The sequence below is a fragment of the Artemia sp. Qi Xiang Cuo genome, chromosome 7 (assembly GCF_049724085.1).
Source record: "Artemia sp. Qi Xiang Cuo chromosome 7, ASM4972408v1, whole genome shotgun sequence".
NCBI lineage: Eukaryota > Metazoa > Arthropoda > Branchiopoda > Anostraca > Artemiidae > Artemia > Artemia sp. Qi Xiang Cuo.
Genome location: NC_142800.1, coordinates 76136329 through 76163753, shown reverse-complemented (window position 1 = coordinate 76163753; position 27425 = coordinate 76136329). Strand labels below are relative to the sequence as shown.

General features: G+C 35.9%; 1 protein-coding gene across 1 annotated transcript in view; it reads right to left on the bottom strand.

Annotated features, from left to right (window-relative positions):
• LOC148950694 (cyclin-dependent kinase-like 1) overlaps positions 1-27425 on the bottom strand; it is a 69598-nt gene that overhangs the window by 39939 nt on the left and 2234 nt on the right. The window contains exons 2-4 of the mRNA XM_089091921.1: positions 20709-20830; positions 17519-17682; positions 6400-6597 (exon numbers count right to left, since the gene is read on the bottom strand). Coding sequence (XP_088948047.1) covers positions 6400-6597; positions 17519-17682; positions 20709-20830 — 484 coding nt within the window. The remainder of the gene's footprint in view (positions 1-6399; positions 6598-17518; positions 17683-20708; positions 20831-27425) is intronic.

Genomic DNA, 27425 nt, shown 5'->3' with positions numbered 1-27425 from the left:
GTAGAGCCGCAAGCATATTTCATGTCATTTTAAGACACGTAAAAAATTTGAATAACTTCCAAGTCCAAAAAAATTCAGTCCAAAAATCTGCTACTACAAACATTATTTTTCTAATAGTAAAAGTCACGACTAAAATATCTATGTCATTCTCATTTTGAATTTGGAAAATATTAAATATGAGTTTTTTATGTTTTAAGTGTTTTATATCATTCTAAGACACGTAAAAAAGTTGAAAAAATATACTATGCTAAAAAAATAAAAAAATTTAAAAAACAAAACTTCAAAAGAAAGTACAAAAAATGAGGGGAAGGGCCCAAAAAGTTGAGGGTAGGGGCCCCTTGGAGGTTGGGGATAGGGGACCCTTAAAGGTTGAGATCCTTGCTGGTTCAGGTCATTGGTGGTTGTGGTCCCTGATGGTTCAAACCCATAATCATCTCACTAGTTGATTTCTAAGGATTTCTACAGATTGTTCTGAATTTCTTTATTAAAATTCTTTTCTTGGTATCTACATCTTTGTTAGTATCAGCTGTCTAGTATACTACAATGTTAAAGCATATTTTATATTGCCAACACTCCTCAAATGGTACTTGTGTATTATACAGAACACAGCCAAGAAGTAAAGCTAGGTCAAGTCACAAGATCATCTTGGCGCCTACGACTATTAGTTTCAACTTTTTAGCATACCCCAATACTGCAGCATATTTTATATTGGCTACACTGCTCAACAGGTATTTATGTATTATACAAAACACAGCCAAGAAGTAAAGCCAAGTTAAGTCACAAAATCTTCTTGTCATCATTAACCATTTCCATAGATTGATACCAATGATATTATTCCAAATTTATATTAAATTGCGTAAGAGTTACCACCCCCTCGGACTTACTTTAACTGGCAAGCAGTTTAACCCTTTTTACCACTTTCATACAATCCAATTAAAAATTTTATTGAGCTCTGTTTCATCTCTATTATTCAATCACCAATTAAGATCATTCAGAGTAGAGTTACGCAAATGGAATACCTTTTCACAAATAGAGTTAGCTAGGATACCGCTAATAATGTAAACATTCTTGTAGGTTTCCTTGTAGGCGTCAAATCTATTACACATCTGAGCATATTCTTTGTAGAGTTGATAGTAATTAATAGTGGTCCAGAAAATGGGTGTTGACACAGAAACCTGTCTGGTAAGGCATGTACCGTCTGTAGTACTAGATACCTGCCCGTGGTAAGGCATGTACGTTGAAACTGCACACATATTTATGTGTATTTCCTTGTACAGTTCGGACCTTATACATGGATACTACTCATGTTATACCCAAAGGCATAGTTATTGGACCTTTCAACTATGATGAACAAAATGGCTATCTCAAAATTTTGATCAGACGACTTTGGAAAAAAAGGGGCGGGGGAGGGGGCCTAGTTGGCCGCCAATTTTTTTGGTCACTTAAAATGGCCCTAGAGCTTTTAATTTCCATCATAATGAGCCCTCTACCAATATTGTAGGACCACTGGGTCAATACGATCACCCCTCGGGAAAAAAACACGCATCCCTGATCTTTCTTCTTGCAAAAAATACAAAATTCCACATTTTGCAGATAGGAGCAGATAGGAAATAAGAGATATACAGTAGGGTTCTCTGATACACTGAATCTAATGGTGTGATTTTCATTCAGATCACTTGACTTTTAGGGGCTGTTTTCCCCTTTTTTCGAAAATCAGGAGAATTTTCTCAGGCTCGTAACCCTTGATGGGTAAGACTAAAGTTAATGAAATTTATATATTTGAATTCAGCACAAAAAACATTTCTTTTGATATATCTAATAGTATCAAATTCCGTTTTTTGGAGTTTCGGTTACTATTGAGCCGGGTCACTCCTTATTTACAGTTTGTTACCACGAACTGTTTGAAAAACAACTACAGAACATAAAAATAAAATATGCAGAGGAGAATTCAGAGATGATGAGAGAGGTACTGAAACTCATTGCATTTCATGAATCAGAAACTAGCCTCGTTTTATTATGTCATCTCTGCAGCCTCACAACTGTCCAATCTTAATGTTCTCAATTAGTATATATACTTGACAAAATTTAATAGTATTCAAGATGGGCACAATAAATGCCTATTTTATGCAAAACAGAACAGCAAACAAAATTCTAATTCGCGAATAACTAAATGTATTATATCAAAGTCTAAAGCATTGTTGCAATTGGGTTTTATTAATAGTGTCTCATTTTTAAAGAAGGAAACACGAAGCATTTTCGGAAAGGGAGAAAATTCGCTATGCACTATCTTTCAAAGCTGCACTAAATTTTCAACATACTTTTAACCTCTCCTCTGTTAGGGACGTGAATTTCTGGGAGAGAAAATCACCCTCCCCCTCTATTTCTTGTGCCCCTCGCTAGATTTCGGAAGAAGTTTTAGTTTTAATTATCATCTAACAAAACGAGACACTGTTCTATTACATGGGCAGCACGCGAAAAATGAAGTTTGGTTAATGCTAATGAAATAAAACAAAATAATCAAAATACAATAGTTTAAAAACAAGTTTCGGCTATATATCTGCACATTTTGATTATTGATAGTTGGGGATAATTTTGATATTTTGATAGTTGGGGATAAGGCATAGCATATATTAAATACATAACCTAACCTAGGTACCTTTTCCCCCCTAAACCCCCAAAATACTAAAGCTCAAATATAGTTCCCGGAGTGAGAAACCTCTCGTTTATTCAGCGTCAGATAGGAATTACCGGGTAATGTCTATTTGATCTTTGCTATTCTCGAGTGACTGTCTCGCGTGTTGCCCAGCTAATGGAACAGTACCCAAAATGAAAATACAAAATATCTTTCCTCTTTAAATTTCGGAAAATAAATTATGTCTTTGAGTATGACACTCCCCCACAAACATCAGCGCAAGGGTTATAAGTTATGTCCTGGGGGCATATAAGGGTTTATAGAAAGCGTTGTCGTAAAAACTTCAAAAAATGCTCATTCAATTGGAAATTGAAAGGGCTAGTGCCCTATTTAATATTCGAAAGTGATTGGAGGGCAACTAACGCCCCTCTCACGCTCATCGTTTCCCCAAACACATCCAATCAAAATTTTCCGGTAGACATTTTGTTCAATATAGTTGAAAGCTCTGGAAATTAGGTCTTTGCCAGCGTTGTCGTATAAACTTCAAAAAGGACTCACTCAATTGGGAATTGACAGGGATAGTGCCCTTATTAATATTAAAAAACATTTGGAGGGCGAATGCCCCCTAAATCCATGATTTCCCCAAACACTTCCGATCAGCATTTTGATGTTGCCATTTTGTTGAACGTAGTTGAAGAGTCTGGAAATTATGTTTTTGAGTATAACAACCCACCACAGTTTTTAGGGCTAAGGTTGTAAGTTATGCCCTGGGGAAATATAATGTCTTATGGAAAGTGTTGTCGTAAAAACTTCAAAATGGCTCTTTCGATTGAAAGTTGAGAGGGCTATTGCCCTTTTTTAATAGTCGATAGTGATCAGAGGGAGAATCACCCCCCACGCCCATCATTTCTCCAATCATTTCCGATCAAAATTTTTATATAGCCATTTTGTTCAACGTAGTTGAAAGGCCAGGAAATTATATCTTTGAGGATGACAACCCTTCCCCAATAGCCCTCAGGACAAGGGTCGTAAGTAATGCCCTTATAAGGTTATATAAGGTTTTTATAGAACGTTTTTTCGTAGAAGCTTCAAAAAGGGATCATTTGAATGGAAACTGAGAGGACTAGTGCCTTTTTTATTCGTCAAAAGTGATCAGAGGGCAAATGCCCCCCCCACGCATATCATTTCCCCAAAGATTTCCAATCAAAATTTTGATACAGCCGTTTTGCTAAGCATATCAGAAAGCTCTGGAAATTATGTCTTTGAGAATAACGAATCCCCCCCCCCCCCGCCCTCAAGACAAGGGTTGTAAGTTATGCCCTGGGGACATATAGGGGTTTTATAGGAAACCCATATAAACTTCGAAGGGGGCTCATTGAATTGGTAATCAGACGCTCTAGTGCTCTTTTTAAGAGTCAAAGTGATTAGATGGCAGCTACCCCCCCCCCCTGCACACGTTGTATTGTCCCGAAATACGTCTAATAGAAATTTTGAGATGGCCATTCTGTTCAAAATAGTCTAAATATCATATAACAAGGCTTCTGGTGTTGAAACAAGCCCCAGAGATTAGGTGCAAGGGTTGTAAGTTATGCTCAAGGGGTATTTATGGTTTTTATGGAAGTGATGGTTGTTTAACTTCAGAAGAGGCTCAGTCTTTCTCCCTGAAAAAGACTATGTCAGTATAAAACGAACAAAAATTAATCAAAAAAAAATTTTATACAAAATAATTCTTTAAAAAAAAGTAAAGAACTCCATTAAACCTAAAATGAACAAAAATAGAATTAAATAATCTACCAAGCCTACAACAACCACAAATCAGTATCAATCAATAAGTGAAACCCAAAACAAACAGAAATTAAAATAAGTCAAACTCACAACAAGCAGAAATTAATCTGAGTAAGGTTCTAAACCATATGCTTTCTAAAAGCCAGAATATAATTTCTATTTTGCCAAAAAAATTTCTTTCAAATATTTTCACTTTTATAACTTCCAGAAATCAAAAATTAATTAAGATTTTAAGGAATAAATATCAGAATATGTATATTAAACTGACAGTGTACATTTTTTTCAGTAAATTTATTTGAATTTTTTCAGTAAAGTGCAAATTATTTTGTTCATTTTTGGTTTAATGGAGTTCGTTACCTTTTTTTGAAAAACTTATTTTGTGTAAAAAGTTTTTTTGATTAATTCATAATAGGATCGATCATCAGGCCTGTTTTATTATGAACTAAAGCTCATTTGTTCATTTCTGACAATCATGTTCACCTAATACACATTTTCAATATATGAGAGTCTCCTTCCTCATGTACAGAATAATATCAGTTTGTTTTGAGTTTTAATGTCGCTCTTTACTTTCTGCACTACAAACTATATTTGTAATTAGTTTTTTTTTAGCTTTAGTACATGCAAAATTATTAAGACATACAAAAATGAATATCACTATATAGATTAAACAGTATATAGATTAAAAATTCCTTATTCATTTTTTATTTCTTTCAGTAGTCTTTGTAAAAAAAAAAAAATTATGTTATGAGAAATAAAAACGCGTGGCTTGAAACAAAGATGGTTTTCCAAGGAGTAGGTGTTACATGCATCACTTTGGGGATCTTTCCTTTTTCTTTCCTTTTTTGATGTCACGGATGGATCTTGGTATGATATTTTTTTTTTTTTTAGTATTTAATTTGTGAATGTATTCATTATATTTTTGAACAAACCAGGAAAAATGAATACAAGAAGAGAAAGGTTGAAGTGAATATAAAAAGGGCAAGGGACAGAAAGGGAGAGCTAGCGAAAGGTTAAGTGAACCAAAATTAAAGCTATTAAGTTCCATTATTTTTTGTAATCTTTTTCTAATATATCCAAGCAACTTGTTGAAGTTAAATTAATCAAAATCAAACTATGAAAGAACCGGTCACCAAGTATGTTGCTTAACTTTGTGGCAAAGAGACAACGAATGTCGCAAAGAGCCAGCAAATTAATATTTTTACTCCTTTTCAATTGATCCCTATTGAAGTTTTGAACTAAAAATCCTCGTCTAACATAAGTTGGGTACTGGTCAATTAGCTAGAACCCACGCGATATATTGTATACGGAAGATGCTTAAGAAACTAGTCAAACGGGTTTCTTTCAATAGAGAATTGGATTGCAAACCGTGGTTTGTCAATGCGATTACAATATTTAATTTTTTTTTTTGGGGGGGGGGGTAGGGGGAAAAAGGTACGTAGGTTAGGTTACGTATTAAATATATGCTATGCTTTACCCCACCCCCATCCCCCAAAAGTGCAAATATATGGCCCAAATTTGTTTCTAAACTACTATATTTTCATCATGTTTTGTTTTATTTTGTTAGCATTGACCAAACTTGACTTCTTGCCTGGGCTCCAGCTAGTTGACAAGTACCATAAGTTGATTCAAGAATTTTTTTCATGTGTTTAGATAAGTTTATTATAGTCTTAAAATGTTAATTTTTACGGGACGGGGGGGGGAGGGTCAAAACGAAATTAGAAATACCGCATTTTACTAATAAATAATGAGTTCTGGCTGCTGTTAATTCGACTTGTACTGAATGAATCGGTTTAATGGTAAGAAATAAAACATTGAAAATGTTTCTATAACAAGTAAAACCTTAATTTAAATTAAAATGTCTTATTTCTATACAAATCAGAGATCAAAGTGGAAATACACATCAACCTAGACCCCAAAGCAAAGCGTCTCAGAAGAGGGTTAACTGAACTACTACCCCCCTGACTGCACCTATGAATACTTACCAATAGTTTTCTGAATCAAGAATAACTGGTCAATGTCAGATTTCCCAGGCCAGAGTGCTTCTCCCCTAACCAGCTCAGCAAAGACACAGCCAATCGCCCAGACATCAACTGGTGGCCCGTAATGGACGTCTCCAACTAATAGTTCTGGGGAGCGATACCATCTAGTCGCTACATAGTCGGTATACGGCTCATTAGGACCTATAGTAAGACAAAAAAGTCAGCTACATTTATTAGGAAACCACTTTACAAAGATGCTCTAAAAATGTATATCCTCTTAAATGTGCCCTAACCTTTACATACACCAGCCAACATAATTTATTATTCTGATAAAATGACTTGGAACTTTAAAAGAACTTTTTTTTCTTAGTTTGTTGCGTCACAAAAGTCAGACGGTATCGCCACATTCAAGCTGGCTTAAAGTATCATACTATTTAAGGATGGGTCACAAAGTGAGCCACCTAATTATCAGCCAATTTCGGTTTTGTCACTGTTTAGTAAAATTTCTGAAGAGAAGGTATTTTCCTTTCTTAATAATATTCTATTTTTTTTATTTTCTAACCGATTATTACCTCAGAAATAGGGGGACCTTAAATAGCATTTAGCTAGTTCCAAAACAATTGGTTGTCACCGATCTTTGCGTGTCTCTATCGATAGGAGTAGTGGGGCCATAATACATTCTATGAGTGCCCTATCCCTTTTCCCATGAGAGCCCTCTGACGTCACAACAGCCCTGGCAAGATTCGTATGAGAGCCCTGGCAAAATTCACATGAGAGCCCTGTTTCTAGGCAAGAGTTCAATGGTTGAGTCAGGTGTTTTCTATGACACACCCATTTTCCCTATTACTTGGCAAAATAATGTCTAGACACGTTCCCGGATGGCTGAAACTATTGATCGAGGATCAATTTCTTTCTGGAAGTGGATCAGTCAAAATGGATACCTATATACTATTGAATATTAAAAGTGCTGCTGAAACAGGTCCTAGACTGCCTAAGTTGGCGGTGGAAATTAAACGGGGCTCCCGGTCGGTCTTAAAATGAGACAAGATGTATGAAGGAAACTTTATTACTCTAAACAAATTAAAGTTTAAATAATAAATATGTCTTGCGGCTAAGGTGAATATAGCGCATACACAGTCTCTACAAGATGGATTAAGTACGCTGGCGAAATATATTGAAGAGAATAATTTATAGAAAACGGTCTGTATCTGGCAGTGAAAGTATTAAAATGGATAGAATTGAGAAACAGAAAATCATGCGTAATCTAGTAAAATTGGAAAAGTGATTAGTTTTGGATGATTACCTTTCTGGAATTTATCTCCTCATAGAAAGACATTTTCTGGATAAATACTTAACGATATAATGGGAACAGATTCCCCTCCTTTGGACTATTGTATGAAACTTTGTCGTCGTGGCCCCCAAGCTTTTACTCAATTTATAGATATTTTGATTGAGACAAAACAAAATGATATTGTGGTTTTGCTCTTAACCACCACATAGACAGCCATTTTTTAACCCTCCTAGGAGATGTTGTTTGAGAGTCGGTTTGTTTTTGGAAGTGGACCAGTTAACATCGAAAAAAATGTTTTAAGTTAATTAGAATAAATAGCTCTTATGAAAGTACTAAAAAAATCTTTGGCTTAAAGAGCGAGATATTGAATTGGGGGTGAACCCAATTATACACGTAATAATTTCTGTTCGTTTTAGGTTTTGATGTTGATACTTACTTTCAGTTGAAAAACCTTTTTATTTATTTAATATCTGATCGTTTTTTAAATAATGCTGGGAAATCCGGTACCCCCTTCATAGCAATGTCCCTTCCCGCATGAAACATCCTCCATGGAAATATCCTCTCACATAACTCCCGACCCCACCCCCCTCACTACCAGAAAAAAACCCTGAAAAGGTCTGTATACTTCCCAATAACCAATACTATATATGAAACATTGGGTTAAGTTCATAACTTTCAGCCCTTCTCCTGGGGACTTTGGGGGATTAAGTTATCATAAAAGACATAGTTGTTATATTTTTGACCAGGGTGAACAAAATGGCTATCTCAAAATTTTGATCGGGTGACTTTGGGAAAAAAATGAGCGCGGGAGGGGGCCTAGTTGCCTTCCATTTTTTGGTCACTTAAAAATGCCACTATAAATTTGAATTCCCGTTCGAATGAGCCCTAAAACGATATTCTAGGACCCCTGGGTCGATACGATCACCCCTGGGAAAAAAAAACAACCATTTTCTGGCAAACAATACAAAATTCCACATTTGTAAGGGTTGGTAGGAGCTAAGGGAAGGTTGGCAGGGTGGGGGAGGGGAGAGGGAGTTGAGTATAGTGAGTGATGGAGACTGGATTGGTTATTATTATTTTTCTTTTATATTTTATTTATGTATTATCATTTTTAATTCAGTTATTTTTTTTTACTATTATTATTATTACTATTATTATTATTTTTATATATATAGGATATAGATTATCTATTTTCGGTTTATTTATAATAGTTTTAATCAAATAGTTGATGTTTATGTAAATAGTTGAGTTAATAGGTAGCCTAAGTAGTTACGTGGAGTTTCGCACGATCACAGAACTTCGTAGGTTTTCTCCAGCGTGAAAGTGTTGTTTAATTTATTTATTTGTTTATGAATGTGGATTAATAAACTTATATGAACTTATATATGAACTTTTGAAGATAGGAGATTCAAACCTCTACAGTAGGGTTCTCTGATACGCTGAATCTGATGGTGTGATTTTCATTCAGATTCTATATTTCTTAGGGGGTGTCTCCCCCTTTTGTCGAAAATCAGGCAAATTTTCTCAGGCAAGTAACTTTTGATGGGTAGGATCAACTACTACTACTACTACTACTAACAACTCACCGCAGCACCTAGCCGCCTGCGGCCAACAAAGCTACGCACGCTCCTCCTCCATCCCAATCTATTTAAAGCCTCCCTTTTTACACCCGCATATGAAGTTCCCATTTCCTTTAAATCTTTCTTTATGACGTCCTCCCATCCCCAGACGGGGACGACCTGCTTTCCGTTTAGCCCTAGTCGGTAAGCCGAAAAGAACAATCTTCGGCAATCTGTCATCCTTCATCCGCACAACGTGCCCTAGCCACCTCAACCTTTCTTTCATTATAGCCCTAGAGAGCGGTATTGAACCCCCTTTTTCGTATAGCCTATTGTTTGAAATACGGTCAGTCAGCCGGGTACCCAAAACAATCCTTAAGCAATTTCTCTGGAAAACATCTACCAAATCTTCATCTGCTTTTCGGAGCGCCCATGGTTCAGAGCCATATTGAACCACTGTCATCACTGTAGCTTCTAATACTCTAATCTTGGTTTGCAGACTTATCTTCCTATTCTTCCAAACTTTTCTTAACTGTGAAAAAACACCTTGAGCCTTGGCTATTCTACTTTTGACATCTTCACTGCTCCAACCATCTTTACTAACAATACTACCAAGGTAAGTGAAGCTGTCCACCTGATCAATCTTTTCATTACCCAACTTCGCCTTTTCATCTTCACCTATTCCTAGCCTTAGGGACTTAGTCTTTTTAACATTAATTTTTAAACCTATTCTAGCACCCTGAACTCGCAAAACATCTAAAACTTCATTCATTTTGCTCACACTTTCATCTAGGATGCTTAAATCATCAGCATAATCTAAGTCCAGGAGACTTTTTCCTCCTCATTTGATTCCGTGGTCTCCCATTGCTTTTCCTGTGCTCCTTAAGACAAAGTCCATCAAAATTATCCATACAAAGGGGGATAGAACACAACCCTGATTAACTCCTGATTTAAGACAAAACCAGCTGCTAACCTCATTTCCTACCTTAACCGCAGCAGTGTTAATCTCGTACATAGCACTAATCAATTTAATGTATTTGTCTGGTATACCATACAAGGATAAAAACTTTACTAAAACTCTTCTATCAACAGAATCGAAAGATTGCTCATAATCTATAAAAATTAGGACTAAAGGTATTTGATAACTTAGGTATTTCTCAATAATTATCCTAAGAGTGAAAATTTGGTCGACACATCCTCTACCTTTCCTAAGACCGCACTGTTCTTCTCTTAAAACTTTGTCTACAGCATCTCTAAGTCTAAAAAGTATCCTATCACTAAGTAATTTACTACCTACAGAGACCAGACTAATCCCTCGATAATTACCACACTCACTTTTATCACCTTTCTTATAAAGTGGGTTAACTAAGGTTTTTCTACAATAGTTCGGTACTTCCCCTTTTTCAAAAACCATATTCATAATCTTCAGTAACTTATTTCTAACCTCAGAGCCAACATTTTTAAGAAACTCATTTACCACCCTATCAGCACCTTGACCCTTATTATTTTTTAGTCCTTTTAGTACTGTCGCTAATTCCTCCTCACAAAACAAATCTTCCTTTACATACAAGGTTTCATAAACTTTTTCATTTTCCTCTATATCTCTTCCTTCAACTCTATCTCGGTTAAGGAAATTCTTAAAATGTTCGGCCCATCTCTCTTTAGTTTTTTCCTTATCACTAATTGTGGCCCCATTCCTATCTTTAACCGGGCCAAGTCTGCATTGACTACACCCTCTCAATTTGTTAACATGCCAGTACAATATTTTACTGTTATGCCATCTAGATGTTTCTTCCAGATCCTCGGCAATTTTATCCGTGACCTCCACCTCACACCTCCTTAGTTCATATTTTAATGCTTTCTCCACTTTTTTTTTACATTCCTTTTGTTTTCATATGATCTATCACTAAGGTATTTCCTTTACAAGTCCTTTCTCCTTTCTATCAAACATAAAGCTTTTTCACTAATATTCTTAGCTGCAGTTCTAGCTTTCTTCCCTAAGATACCTTCAGTAACTTCACTAATTATTTTTCTAAAATTATTCCGATCATCTTCCATATTATAAAATTTTAAACTCTCAAGTTTAGTATTCAACTGTTCCTGGAAAGTTTCTCTCAAATTCTTATCCTGGAGTCTACCAATATCATAACTTCCCGGGAGTTAGTTACCCTTCCGATATTTCAGCTTTAAATTAACCCTTGACACTACTAGATGGTGATCTTTACTCTTAATTAAATGAAAAAAACAAGCTTTTTTAACTGAAAGTAAGGAACGGCGTTAAAACTTAAAACGTACAGAAATTATTCCGTATATGAAAGGGTGCTGTCCCCTCCTCAACGCCTCGCTCTTTATGCTAAAGTTTTTCACTGCTTAAAAAAAGAGTTGTGAGAAAGTCAAACTTTAGTGTAAAGAGCGAGGCGTTGAGGAGGGGACAGCTCCTTTCATATACGGAATAATTTCTCTTCGTTTTAAGTTTTAACGTCGTTCCTTACTTTCAGTTAAAAAAACTTTTTTTTTATTTAATTTTTGAACGTTTTTGAATTAATGCAGGTTTTGATTGTGGCTCACCGTACATGAATAAGTAAAAAAAAATTGAATATTAATTTCACTTTTATTTGGTTAAATGGCTTTCTCGAAACCTGTTTAATTTTATTTACGAACGTTTTCATTAGTAATAAATATACGTAACTTACGAATTAACTTACGTAACAAACCTCTATATTCATATATTTTTAATACGTATATTAGAGGGTTCGCCCCCTAGTCAATACCTTGCTCTTTAAGGTAAAGTTCGAATTTTGTCCCAATTCTTTAAAAATGACCCCTTAATCACAAATGCCGTTAATTAGAATAAATAGCTCTTATGAAACTACTAAATAATCTTTGGCTTAAAGAGCGAGGTATTGACTAGGGGGTAAACCCAATCATATACGTAATGTTTTCTGTCGTCTTAAGTATTGATGTTGCTCCTTACTTTCAGTTGAAAAACTTGTTTTTTTTATATATAATTTATGATCTTTTTTTAAATAATGCTGGGAAATCCGGCGCCCCCCTTCATAGCAATGTCCCTTCCCACATGAAAACTTCCTTCGTGGAAAGATCCTCCCACATAACCCCCGACCCACTCCCCACCCCACTACCAGAAAAAATCCCCCCTGAAAACGTCTGTACACTTCCCAATAATCAATACAATATGTTAACATTGGGTAAAGTTCATAACTTTCAGCCCTCCCCCCTGGGACTTCGGTGGATTAAGTCATCCTAAAAGACACAGTTATCATATTTTCGACTACGCTGAACAAAATAGCAATCTCAAAATTTTGATCGGGTGACTTTGGGAAAAAAATGAGCGTGGGAGGGGGCCTAGTTGCCCTCCATCTTTTTTGATCACTTAATAATGGGAACTAGAACTTTTAATTTCCGTTAGAATGAGCCCTCTCAGGATATTCTAGGACCACTGGGTCGATACGATCACCCCTGGGAAAAAAAACAAACAAATACCCACGCATCCACGATCTTTCTTCTGGCAAAAAAGGTAAAATTCAACATTGTTGTATATAGGAGCTTGATATCTCCATAATAAAGTTCTCGGATACGCGGAATATATTAATCTCATTTTCATTAAGGTTCTATTATTTTTAGGGGGTTTTTCCCCCTTTTTTCGAAAATCAGCCAAATTTTCTCAGACGCGTAACTTTTGATAGATTGGACTAAACTTGATGAAACTTATATATTTGAAATCAGCATTAAAATCTGATTCTTTTGATGTATCTATTGGTAAAAAAAATTCCGTTTTCTACAGTTTCGGTTACCATTGAGCCGGGTCGCTCCTTACTTACAGTTCGTTACCACGAACTATTTAAAACATCAGTAACGGCACTCCTATATACCCTAGTATCTTGTATTGATCCTGCCAGTCTTCGGTTTACAATAGCATAATCAATAAGGTTAGCTGCCTTACCACCACGGGAATACCTTGTTAACTTATGGGCCATTTTATGACCGAACACTGTATTGGTTATAACTAGATTGCTATACCTACAACATTGCAAAAGTCTGTATCCATTCTTTTCCTGCACCAAATTTACCTAGGCCAGGATACCATCTATCCCTATTTCTACCAACCTGGGCGTTAAAATCTCCCAGTAAAAACATCATATTTCTACCTGGGACCCTATTTATTTGCTCCTGTAACTGTAAGTAAAATTCATCTGAGTTACTAGTGTCTCCGTCAGTCGGTTCTGTAGGGGCATATGCTACTATAACTGATACTGTGAACTTTTTAGTTATAAAATGAGCAATAAGTATTCTATTATTAATACCTTCCCAGCCTAAACAAGACTTAGCAGCTTCCCGATTCATCATGAGCCCTACTCCCTGTCTATGTACCCCATCCTTTCTGCCTGAATAAACAAATTCTATATCACCTAATTTCATACTTCTTACCCCTGGGATATGAGTTTCTGAAACTCCTAATAAATCCAGTTCGAATCGTCTGAATTCGTCAGTCAAAACGTCGATACGATAGTCATTTTTTAACGTCGTAACATTCTAGTTCCAATTTTCATGTTCTTCGAATGATTGAAATTATTTTCGTCTGAGGAAAAGCAATGATCCCGGATACTAGTGCAGGACGGGGATCATATATCTTCTCAAGTCTACACCGAAGTGCTTAAGCCGGCTCAGAACCGGACAGCAAGAAGTCCCTGGGACCTCCATGAATGGCGGCTTTGTGCAATCCTGGGCCCATCTTGGTCACAACAGGGTTTTCAGCACTTGGCGATGCTCTTCTATCAACAAGAGTTGAAATCCTGCACAGACAATCTCAAGCCTATTACCTCCGACTCATTATATATTCATGCCTACAAATATTATGCTACTATGGGGAAGCAGCCGATAATAGATAAATTAGCTAGGAAGAGGTTTTTCAGCCCAAAAACACCTGCCAAAACATATCAAGCCCAGAAGAATTATCCATTAGTCAGAATCCTGTGCGAATGTTGTGTCGTTTACTAGGCTGTAATTTCCTCGAGGGGCGCCACTCCTCAAGTAGGAATAGAGTTGACCGCAAAATCCCCAGTCTTGCAGGTACCCTGAAAGGGTCGAGGCAGCCCATTGCACAGGCCGCTGTCCATAGACCTGGATCTTACGCCCTGCCACAGTTGTCCTCCTATAGAGGATCCTCCCACGATGCTGTTCTGCATCACCATGCAGTTTAACCCATTACTGGGAGAAGGTTTGTAACTCCAGGGACTTGTGGACAAACCAGTGGGCTCTTTTGAGTGTACAATTGAGGGGCCTTCTTCCTCCTCCGCCTGTATTTATGACCCCGGAAGAGGGTGCCCCAGTTTCTATTATAGACCCCCAGGGACAAGGTCCCCCCTTGGTCCGTGCCTCCTGTGGCGGTACCCTACATATCTGTAGGGCGCTGAATTGCCTGGGGGAGGCCAACTAATATCTAGCCTAATTTATTGATTCACTTCAACACTAGCTTACGAAACTAATGTAAAACCAATATCTAGCCTAATTTAATGATTCACTTCAACATTAGCTTGCAAAACTAATGCAAGCTGATTAAAGTAATCGGATTATCGACCCTGCTGTGTGTTGCTACAGCCAGGTTCGATCTCTGGGTCCGCATTATTAAGCTAAAGTCAAACCCACTGCGCCACCACAGGACAATATAGCAGTATTGAATATCCCTTGTGTTCGATTTGAAAAAGCTGTTTTGACATTCAAAACTGACATTTACTGTATGTTGACCCTTGGTTACCTTACTTTTACCAAGTTTGGTAACAATGATGAGGCGTCTCATAAGACGTTGCAGATGGGTCCCATGTAACATTGCAGCCTTGCATATAACGCAGCTAATCCCAGTCCTTCACAATTAAAGCAACGCCAATTCACAAAGTACATTTTTTCACAAGTAGCACCAAAAACATAAAATAAATAGCAGCTTGTTGTGACACGAAGCCACCCTGAGGCGATAATAGCAGCACAAAGTTGTGTCAGTTTTTGGCTAAATACATGTCTATGGTTCCCACTGAGCACTTTGCGAAAGATAAGACCGTCGCAAAAACAAAGGTTTTTACTAACAGTTTTACTAACAACTGTGTTTCCAGTAAACAATGTTTTTAGTAAACAATAGTTTACCAACAATAGTTTTACTAACAATGTTCACCAACAATGTTAGTAAACACTTCTAGCAAACAATGCTAGTAACAGTGTCACTAACAATGTTAGTAAACAAGGTTAGTAGCAATGTTAGTAACATTGTTAGCAAACAATGCCAGTAAACAATGTTACTAACCTGTTTACTAACAACAGTTTTACTAACAACTGTGTTTCCACGCTAACAGATAAACATTAGTTAGTGAAACTCCCTAAAAACTTCGTTGAAGAAAATTGATGAATTTTGATTACAAAATTCAATGAATTCAGAGAATTAAAACAACAGCTGTTTCATTACAAGATAACTGAAAACGAAATTCATGCTTGACCTTCCAATCATTTTACGCAAAACTATAGAATGCAAAAAATAAGATGATTAAGTGGATTCTTATTTTTGGGCTTATAATATGTGCTTTGTAGCACCGCTTTTCCACACTAAATTAGTGTAATCGTAATATAGGTATAATTGAAGAGTTGATATTTTTAGAACTTAAAATGAAAATATCAATAAATAACGGATTTTGCTTTCGCTTTTTTCATCAAATCAGCTTTTCAGATTTTTTTTTCACTCTTCGCGATGAGAAAACAAATTTATCTGAAACATAGGTTGATTTGACAGAGAAGTAGGTAAACATTATATTTTCTCACAATCGATGATCTCAAATCGAAGATATACATCATATTTACAGAAAATTAAGAGTTTAGGTGGGATCCAAATGCTGTTTCCAGAGAGAATGTAATGATTAAACAAAAGTGTCTTTTAAGTTCAAATGGTTCCCTCTGTTCAGGTTTGTCTGGTTTCTTAATTTCCTACAAGTCGTAGCTAATAATAAGGAAAAACGTTTACCTATGCCATCAGTAATACATGCCAAAGTCTGTTCAGTGCACTGAGAACAGCTGACATGACTCTTCCACTCTCCACTCTTTACAGCCCTCCTTTCCACTCTTTACACCTTAACTTTACACCTAGGGTACTTTTGAAAGCATATTAAAGTGCATCAAATATAGGCGGCTGATAATAGTACGTGGTGTATTTATCGGTTGCCGTTCAGAAAATCTTGACTGAAAATGCTATGGTTTAAAGCAAATCAGCTAAATGAGTCCAAACAATAATGAAGCATGAAGCAGTTGTTATCAAATTATTCTTGTAGCAAGGCATTAATAATAATAAAAAAAAAATAATCATAGTACTGAACAGTAAAACAATATGTTTTTGAGAAATCTTTTCATGGAAGTTTCGATTCATCGCTTATTCATAGGATCAGTCTCAGTCACAGTATAAATATATCAACACTAGTGAAAAGCTTCTTCAGAAATGGGACTGATCAAAGCGCGCAGAAAGGGAAAATCCTTTTCGTCACAGCAATAGTTTCAGTTGCTACTTGGCATCTTAGGGCAATCTTTTTTTCACTGCGTCTGCGCAAAGGCGGAGTGATCAAGAGAGGTTTAGACTGATTTGTGCCAAACATCTTTAATGTGGTCACGTCTAAGTGTTGCCACGAGGCGATTGATAGCGATTCAGGGCGATTGATATGTGCGAGGATGATCCCATTTACTACTTACCTTTGTCCTAGATCTGACACTCATAAATGCTATTTTTGATACCATGTCTGGTAAAGGTGGGCTATGAGACTGACTTGAGCTCCTTCGGAAAAATCTTGCTAAGCATAACTGAGGTATTAGTATGAACTTGATTAGCATCTTAAGTATAGTAAGCAGCCTTGGGAAATAAAATACATCTTTGATTTTTGCCTCTTATTTGTGCCTAATACATATATTGGTGCAGACTTCAGATTCTGTTTCGAATTCAAAACTTATTAAAAATAGCTACATATTTAATTCATTGAATATAAGACGTGTCAGAGAATCTCTCATTCCGTTTAAACAAAATCTTTATGTTTAAATAAATAAATCAATAAATATCAAAAACAAAGGGTAAGACACAAATTTAACTAAAACGCTTCAGAGCTACTCGTGTAATATTGTAGAAAAAGTGTGAAAACCAAAAAAAATTAATATGAAATTCAAATTATGCTTAGAATAACAGAAATTACAGAAATTAAATAATAACAGAAATTAAAGAGAGAATGGATCTACTTACTCAGATTTCTAGCAAACCCAAAGTCACAGAGCTTGACAACACCATCTTTGGTCAATAGGATATTTTCTGGCTTTATATCTCTATGAACACATCTGTTCTGATGGCAAAAATTAACAGCTTGTAAGATTTGGTGGATCAGCTTTTTAGTCAAATTTTCTGGGGCCCTTAAATAAAGTTGGTCTCAATTAATAACAAGATACTTGTCTTCTCTATTATAGGGAAAGTATATTCAAACCCTTTTGCTTGACAAATTACTTACTGCTATCGGAGCTATTTCACCCATGAAATCCTCTTAACCAGGGCCACCCACGGTCATGTCAAAAATATTGGTAAATTACTTACCACCATCAAAGCTATTTTACCCATGAAAACCTATTAAACAGGGTCACCTAGGGTCATGTAAAAATATTGGTTAAATACTTACCACCATCAAAACTATTTTACCCATGAAAACTTCTTAACCAGGGCCACCCAGGGTCATGTCAAAAATATTGGTAAATCATTTACCACCATCAAATCTGCTTTACCCACGGAAACCTGTTAACCAGGGCCACCTAGGGTCATGTCAAAAATATTGGGATGTATGTAGGAGTCGTTCAAAAGATGACCAACTGTCGTCTTATAGATCTTAGAACCAAGTCTTATTGAGGGTAAGTGTACACACATACGACGTAACATTGTCATTTTGTCGTTGCAAGTCTCAGGTCAAATACAAAGATGAGGTTTCGAGTCGAATAATAGTTTTTTTTTTTTTTTTTGAAATTTTTGTTGAAAAAGCCAGAGTTCTATTGGGTTTTAAATTCCATAAGGATCAAGTTAGGAGTTGCTAATCTTAGAGTTTGTAAGAGAAAGCATTTCTAAGAATTTTGAAAAAAAAAAATTCGAGGTAATTTGTAGATTCTTGCTTTTCGTTTCATTAAAAACATGCTGAGATTTATTAAACAAAAGTCATTTCTAAAAATTTATTACTACAACAAGTACTCATTTCTACAACAATTTATTGAAAAAAAAAACATTTCTAGAAAAGTAGAATTCCGAGAGTGAAATTTGTCTTCTGGAAATATTTCTGTTCCCTTAGACTTTTGGGCACAATCCGGTCGTCAAGTTCCTATTTCAATCTCCATCTATTACATGATTATGAATAAAAATGCTAAACTTTATTACTATGCTAAAAATAAAGGAATTCTTCCAAAGCCCTTAGAAACAATTCTTTGCCTAATGTCACATTTAAGTTCACCGCACAATTCAGCTTTAATAAAAATATCTTTTGGTCTAAACTGAATACAAAGAAATTTATTCCAAAGCCAAACAGGCAATTTTTCTTTGTCTTAAAGTAAAAAGAATATTGACCCTTAATTTATCCATAAGGCAACTATACCATTTGCGATATAGAACATACACACTTGGCTATCAAAAAATCGTACAAAAAGAAAGGGAAAAGAGCGCAGAAAAAACGTTTCAATCCATGACCAGGATGCTTTATAATTTAGCGAGACATGCCATCTTATTCTATTTTAGAAAGAAAAAAAAAAAAAAATAAAGAAGCTTTAACCTAGTATACTTTACCCCCGATTTTCCTATCACATCACAACCAGTAAGAGACTATATATCGACATTAAGAGTAACTCAAAGTATCATGAATTTATAAAGTTTATTGTATGTAGCTTTGTTTAGTTTTAAACACAAATCATAACACCTTTCGGCACTCGGCACAATGATACATGTAACAGCACATTCAAAAACCCACAATTTTTCATTAAATAAGACCCACAAGTTAACATACATAAAATATTCAAGATTTTTTTGATAATTCTTGAGAAACATTGAAATAGATTCTCGATTCCTAAGAAATTAAAAAAGCCAAGACATGGAAAAACGACCTACTCACGGGACATTAAACAACACCTACTCATGGAATGACCTTCTGGTCCCAGGAAAAGAAAAAACTCTCTGCACTTAGAAAAGTAGGTGGAAACTAATCTACAAGGACTTAATCGCTTTTAATCATGAACTCTTTTTGTAAAAGTACTTTAAACAGAGTAATGGGGAATAGTTGAACTGCATATACAATCACAGAAAGGAGTTGATGGCCACATAAGCGCTGAGGAAAATTCACCTAGATCAGTCCGAAAGACCAGCAAGGTACCTTTCTGGGACAATTGGACCGAAAATATAATTTGGGAGGGGACTACCCTTCCCCTATCATAATAATTCCTCTCGTAGATTTCTTCAATTTTGATCGGTCTTATTGGCGCTAAGAAAAGTTAAAAACATCTTGAAAAAATTGTAAGATCCTGCTTTTAAAAAGACACTTTTAAAAGAGACAATTGAACTTTTTTATTTTCAAGGGATTCATTTTAGAATTAACAGTTATTTGGGGGGAGGTATGAAGTATACCTCTGCTTCTGCTTTATAGTACCCTGATCAAAGCTAATTTAGAGTCCTAAATTAAATTTTTTCCCGCATTTACCTTCGTCTTTGAAAACACGAAAACATGATTTTTCTGCTTATATCCACAATATTATATTACCTTCTATATCTGTTGATATTTGCTTCTTTGAAGCTTATGGCTAGTCAGTTTTTAATGTTTATTGTTGATCTGATAAAAAGAATTGATCTGCATAATCAATTGTTCAAGGTCTGAAGTCAACCCTCAAAAGGAAGAATCTCTTTGGTCCCTATTTCTGTGTTTACCATGTAGTTTTGGAATGTTTGAATATTCTTTTTATAAATCTCTTTTTGGATAAGCGTAAAAATTGGCTATAATAAAAAAAAATCACCTAAATATTGTCATTTTTGTATTTTTATTTGTGCAAAATAATTGGACTACAGAATTATTTGTTCAAGGTCCGGACTCAACTGAAGTTAATATTCTTTTTAGTCATTATTTGCACGTTTGCCACTTGTTTTTAAAATTTTAGAATATTCTCTTAGATAGCTTTTTTGCCTAAATAAAAAATCTATCTTTCTACATTCGTTGCTTGAAGGTATCTGAAAGCTTCTCGTTAATATTACTAGTGATTGGATAATGAGAGTCATCGTACCAAACGGCACACTGAACAGCCTTCTCATTTGCAAAGATCTACAGTTTTAGGGATACAGCAGCTCAGATACTTCAGGGGGGGGGTGGCTATTTTGAACTTTCACTTTATCGATATATCTACCCTTTAACCTTATCTATTGAACTTACCCTTTGGGGTGCTTTTCCAAGATGTTTAAAACAGTAAAATCACAATATTCAAATACAAGATGTAGCTTTTTCTTCCGACGAAATACCTCAATTAGATTGACTATATTTGGATGTCGAAGTTGCTGAAAAAGAGAAGTATAGTAAGCTTCACATTGGTAATGTAGTATTTGTCAGTGGGGAAAAATATAGTTTCAGCTTTAAGTAAAGATAATGTGACATAAAGTAACTGAAATTCAAGGCATATACTAATATAGGCATATATTAGTATATGCCTATATAGGCATATATTAGTATTAGTAATATAGGCAATACAAGGCATATAGGCATATACTAATGTAAAGTATATCCCCAAAGTCTCTTAAAAATTTACAGTTTTCATATAAACAAATTCGGCATTTAATACCTGATTCTCCTAATCTTTTGTTCGGGGGGAGGGGATCTACTTTCAAATATCGCGTACACCATGTGGTGCGCGTTAATCGTTTCGGAAATACGACAATTGCTTAAACTGTGCCAAGTACGGCAGAAACTATGCCAAGCCTGGGGGAAGCCATGCCCATCGTCGCAAAACTGTGCGACACGCGTGATTTGTGCCACAAAAATGTTATTTTTCAATAAAAATACCCCCAAAAGAGTGTTTTAAAATATGCGGTGTGGGATAAAAAAGGGATAAAGATCCTCCCGAGCCATTGCTGGCGTATAGGGCGTCGAATGGAAGTTTCAGTTAATTTGACCTGCCAGTAGTGTGGTGGGGGGAATTCTAGGGGGCAGATTTTTTTAGCATAACTGCCTTAGCAGACAGTGATTCCACCAATATTCTTTCTATATGGATGTAAAATCATGCTATCTAATCTACTTTATTGATTTGCCTGAGCACCGAGAGGTAAATTTGGCATTTCTGATCACGACACCTATAAATTACCAAACACTTTAATTTAAGATCCGGCTTTAGTTTTACCGTACATTGGACTATTGCCACAATATATATATATATATATATATATATATATATATATATATATATATATATATATATATATATATATATATATATATATATATATATATATATATATATATATATATATATATATATATATTGTTACTATATAGTAACAAAAAGAATGTTGCCAGATGGGAAAAAGAGCTACAATTGTGTAATTTTTTCTAAACAAGCCAACGTTCTGTATATATTGATGTCCTATTCATTGGATCATACAGAAGATATTTAGAAATAAAACAATCAGCATGCTTTCAGGAGCTGGCTGGTAGAATGGAAATAAACTTTTGTCTTCAATTAAAACCACATGTTAAAATTGAACTTCTGTTTTGACTCTTTATGGTTCTGATGGTCGACGCTGTATCACAAGTGGTGCTGTTTATTTTCAATTCCTGTTAAATCCATTTTAAATTGCTTGAGTTTCATCTTTTACCAGTTTCCCATACTTTATGGGAGAGCTGGCTTCAAGATACGAATGCTGGTCCAAAACTCACCCCAACGGACATCAAAGACTCGAGGTTTTTAGCCCCCAAAACACTATCTGGAACGTTTACATAAGCCTTCAAATATTATTCGGCTCTCCCTAACAATTTGAAAAAATACGGATGGAAGGAATTTGCTGTTTTTCAGTCATATGCCACGTGGTTGGCTCCTTTGTGGTCAATCATTGATTAATGAAAAATGAAACCAAATTCCAATACAATTTTTTTTGTTGGTTGCTGATATTCCTTAAGTGCAAACGTTCGCTAGTATTGTTTTGAACGCTTGCTGCGCAGTGAACATAATAATATTTTCCTATTGTGCAGTTTAAGATAATCTAAGTAGTTATATATTATAAATCAATTATTTTGTTCTTAATAATCCAAATTAAAGTGGATAAAGTCTCGCCTAAAAACTATACGAACTGCAGTTTAAATCTGCCTGTTGCAAGGCACTCATTCAAGTAGACCACCCTCAAGGCAAATACTGTCAAGAAACTAATACAGTTACGCGCTGCTTTGCTGGTCTCCGTTGGTTTTATGCTACAATGAAACTGTTATTAATTTTTTATTTTATTATAAGGTTTTTCAGTTGTGTTTTAAAGTGTTTTTTTTTATTTGTTAACATTAGTTTCTTTTCTTTAAGTTTTTTCCTTATATTTTGTCTTGTCTCGGTCTACCCGTATCAGTCCCCAAACCACTTTAACATTAACGGATCATTAACGGAAACATTAACGGATCGTTATGCTGTTCGCGATGTGCAGGTGATCCCTGTATTTCTCCCAAATCCCGATGTCAAAATGTACAAACTGTAATGGAGACCTATTATCCTGTAGCTTCAAGTGCTGTACATTTTGCAACAAGGTGAAAAAATGTAATTCTTGACTATAATGTTTAGCCGAAAAGGGCTGATTTGTTCTTTCAAAATAAATGGCACTATTGATAAATCCCATTCTATCGATCAAAAGGTGCCATACTTTGATATCCTGTCCATTCAGGAACATCTCCTTCTTTAAGATAGTTGTGTATCTTGAGACATAGCTAGGATCACATAGTGTTTCAAGTATCGTACGTCACACTAGTTGTACACATTCAGATAACCTCATCAATAAAGAGTTTTTTTTTCCTGTTGCCAGTTTTGTTTCGATTCACAAATAGCTTTATTGCTATCAGAGTTTTATCTGTATACACAAAATATTGCCAGAACAACATTTCTTTCGACATTCTGATTGCTGAATATTAGATTGTGGACAAAAATCCACATAGTGGGAATTTTATACCATTTGAAAATCTACCAATCCAAAATGAGAGTACATCGTCAGCAAAAAGCTTGTTCTTCAAATGATTCCGTAGAGTTTTTCAAGCTAAGAATGGCGATATCTATTCAACACGGATGTATATTGTGCCAGCTTTCAAACTAGGAATTTTTTCATTGATTAACGCTAATTTTGAGTGTTTTCTAGGCCAACTGTTAGATACTTTCTCAATATGAGATTTGTAGAGTTACTTACTGGCTCACTTAATATGCCCCATAATGGCTTGCTCAATCTAAATTTCGTTGTTAGGTGTCTGAGTTTTACCAATAAGAAAAGCCACAAATACAATATGTTTTCTGTGACGCAGCCAGCTTTTCATTCCCATGTTCACGTTTTTAAATGCTGGAATAAAACGCTACGTCTATCTAGCCCTTAACTTTGCTTCGGTAGCCGGATTTCAGTAGAACCCTATCATGAGCTCGTGTCAGCACACCAAATATGGGCATAGAATACTGACAGCACACCATATATGGGCATAGAGTCATTAGGGAGAACACGTGGTTAATGGGGTCAATGACCTCTTTTTCCAAGGTCGATTTATTTGATGTTTCTGTGTGTAATAGCTCCGGGGCGAAGGTTGCACATGCGCATTGAATTCTAACGGGAACAATGTTATTGATCTAGGACTCGAGGGGGAAGTAAACTTCCGAGAAATTGATTGCGTAATCGAAGGGGAAGTGAATGTCCGAGAACTTGATTGCGTAATCGAAGGGGAAGTGAATTTCCGAGAAATTGATTGCGTAATCGAAGGGGAAATTAAGAAACAAACATGCCTTCTTTAATCTGTGATTTACATAATCGCTAGGGGAAATTGTTGATTCACGAAGGGGAGAATTATGAAACAAACATGGCTGCATTGTTGTTTGTCTAGCCTAACCTGAGAATTAGATTTACATAATCTGCGGGGAAATTGTTGATTCACGAAGGGGAGAATTATGAAACATTAAGGCTTCTTTAATCTTAGGTCTGAGGGAGGGGGGAATTAAGAAACTAACATGGCTTCATTGTTGTTTGGTTAGCTTAACCTGAGAAATAGCACCTGTGAACTTGATTTACATAATCGCTAGGGGAAATTATTGATTTACGAAGGGGAGAATTAAAAAACATTAAGGCTTCTTTAATCTTAGGTCTGAGGGATAAACATTCTTTAGGTCAGAGAGAAAAATTAATATTTTATTTTCAAATAGGGCTTCATTGATCTTTAGTGTCAGGAATTATAATTGACATCACATGTTATCTTGGAATTATGCGGGAGTCTAAAGAGATAGAAATTCTATTTTTAAATACGGCTTCACGGAGCTTTAAGTCGGAGAGGTAAATTGATATTCTAACGAAACCCTAATAGTTTAGCTAGGAAAATTTATGAGATGAAGAGATTAACGTAGGAAAGGGTTTCCTAGAAATTTGTAATGCGTTAGCGCACAGATGCCATACAAATGGAACACGCTGAAATTACGTTTAGGGATTATTTGGGCTAAACTGTTTTATCCATTTTATGGGATTATTTCGGCGAAACCTTTAGAGACATTTTGAAAGAAGATTTTAGAAAGGTTTTTAGAAGAGTTTTTGAGTGTGGTCGTTATAATACACAAGTTTCATTTGAACAGTGTTGTGAGGTCCTCTACCCCAACCCCAAAGGGTTCCAATCCTCATACCCCAACCCCGAAGGAAGCCCCCGGTACTCAAAGGTCCACCGGGCTCCCAAAGGCCCTCCACCGGTCCCCAAATGTCCCCCAGGCACCCAAAGGCCCTCCCGGCGCCCCCAAAGGCCCCCCCCAGACCCTCAACGGCCCTCCCCGGGCCCCCCAAAGGCCCATCGAGCTCCCAAAGGACCAACGGGGTCCCAAAGGCCATCCACCGGTCCCCAAATGTCACCCAGACACCCAAAGGCCCTCCCTGTGCCCCAAAGGCCCTCCCTGTGCCCCCAAGGCCCGCCCCCGCCCCCCTCCTCCTCCTCCTCCTCCTCCTCCTCCTCCTTCCTCCTTCTCCTCCTCCTCCTCCTCCTCCTCCTCCTCCTCCTCCTCCTCCTCCCACCTCCTCCCGCCTCCTCCCTCCTCCTCCTCCTCCTCCTCCTCCTCCTCCCACCTCCTCCTCCTCCTCCCCTCCCTCCCCCCCCCCATTCCCTCCCCATTTTTTATACTTTTTTTGTGCATTGAGACACAGAACGATCCCCTGCCCCCGGCCCCACCCCCCACCAAAGGTCTGATTTTTTAAAATTTAATTTTTAATTTATTTAAATTAAATTAAATAGTTTTAATATTTAAGTATTTTTTTGTTTTTGGTTAAATTTTAAAATGTTAATTTTATTTATTTTTAAAATTTAATTTTGAATTTCTTTAGTTGAAATGCAAGAGTTGGATTATTTTACTAGTGTGATGTTGTAGTTTACCTTGTCACAGTTACAATCCCTTGATTTTTCAAAGTGCATTTTGAATTTCTTTCGTTGTAATGCACGAGTTGTACTATGTCACTCGTGTTAGGTTGAGGTTTATCCTTTCACAGTTACAGTCAATAAATTTTTCATAGTACATTTTGAATTTCTTTCGTTGAAATGCAAGAGTTGGAATATTTCAGTAGTGTTTGGTTGCGGTTTACCTTGTCACAGTTACATTTCTTGATTTTTCAAAGTTCATTTTGAATTTCTTTCATTGAAATGCAAGAGTTGGAATATTTCAGCAGTGTTTGGTTGTGGTTTACCTTGTCACAGTTACATTTTCTTGATTTTTCAAAGTTCATTTTGAATTTCTTTCATTGAAATGCAAGAGTTGGAATATTTCAGTAGTGTTTGGTTGAGGTTTACCTTGTCACAGTTACATTCACTTAATTTTTCAAAGTTCATTTTGAATTTCTTTCGTTGAAATGCAAGAGTTGGAATATTTCACTAGTGTTTGGCTGTGGTTTACCCTGTCACAGTTACATTCCCTTAATTTTTCAAAGTTCATTTTGAATTTCTTTCGTTGAAATGCAAGAGTTGGAATATTTCACTAGTGTTTGGTTGCGGTTTACCTTGTCACAGTTACATCATCTTTATTTTTCAAAGTTCATTTTGAATTTCTTTCATTGAAATGCAAGAGTTGGAATATTTCACTAGTGTTTGGTCGTGGTTTACCTTGTCACAGTTACATTCCCTTAATTTTTCAAAGTTTATTTTGAATTTCTTTCGTTGAAATGCAAGAGTTGGAATATTTCAGTAGTGTTTGGGTGCGGTTTACCTTGTCACAGTTACATTCCCTTAATTTTTCAAAGTTCAATTTGAATTTCTTTCAATGAAATTCAAGAGTTGGAATATATTTCAGTAGTGTTTGGATGCGGTTTACCATGTCACAGTTACATTTTACTGATTTTTCAAAGTTCATTTTGAATTTCTTTCGTTGAAATGCAAGAGTTGGAATATTTCACAAGTGTTTGGTTGTGGTTCACCTTGTCACAGTTACATTCCCTTAATTTTTCAAAGTTTATTTTGAATTTCTTTCATTGAAATGCAAGAGTTGGAATATTTCACGAGTGAAAGGTTGTGTTTTACCATGTCACACTTACATTTTCCTTATTTTTCAAAGTTAATTTTGAATTTATTTCATTGAAATGCAAGAGTTGGAATATTTCATTAGTGTGATGTTGTGGTTTACCTTGTCACAGTTACATTTTCTTGATTTTTCAAAGTTCATTTTGAATTTCTTTCGTTGAAATGCAAGAGTTGGAATATTTCAGTAGTGTTTGGTTGTGGTTTACCTTGTCACAGTTACATTTTCTTGATTATTCAAAGTTCTTTTTGAATTTCATTCGTTGAAATGCAAGAGTTGGAATATTTCAGTAGTGTTTGGTTGTGGTTTACCTTGTCATAGCTACATTTTCATGATTTTTCAAAGTTCATTTTGAATTTCTTTCATTGAAATGCAAGAGTTGAAATATTTCACTAGTGTTT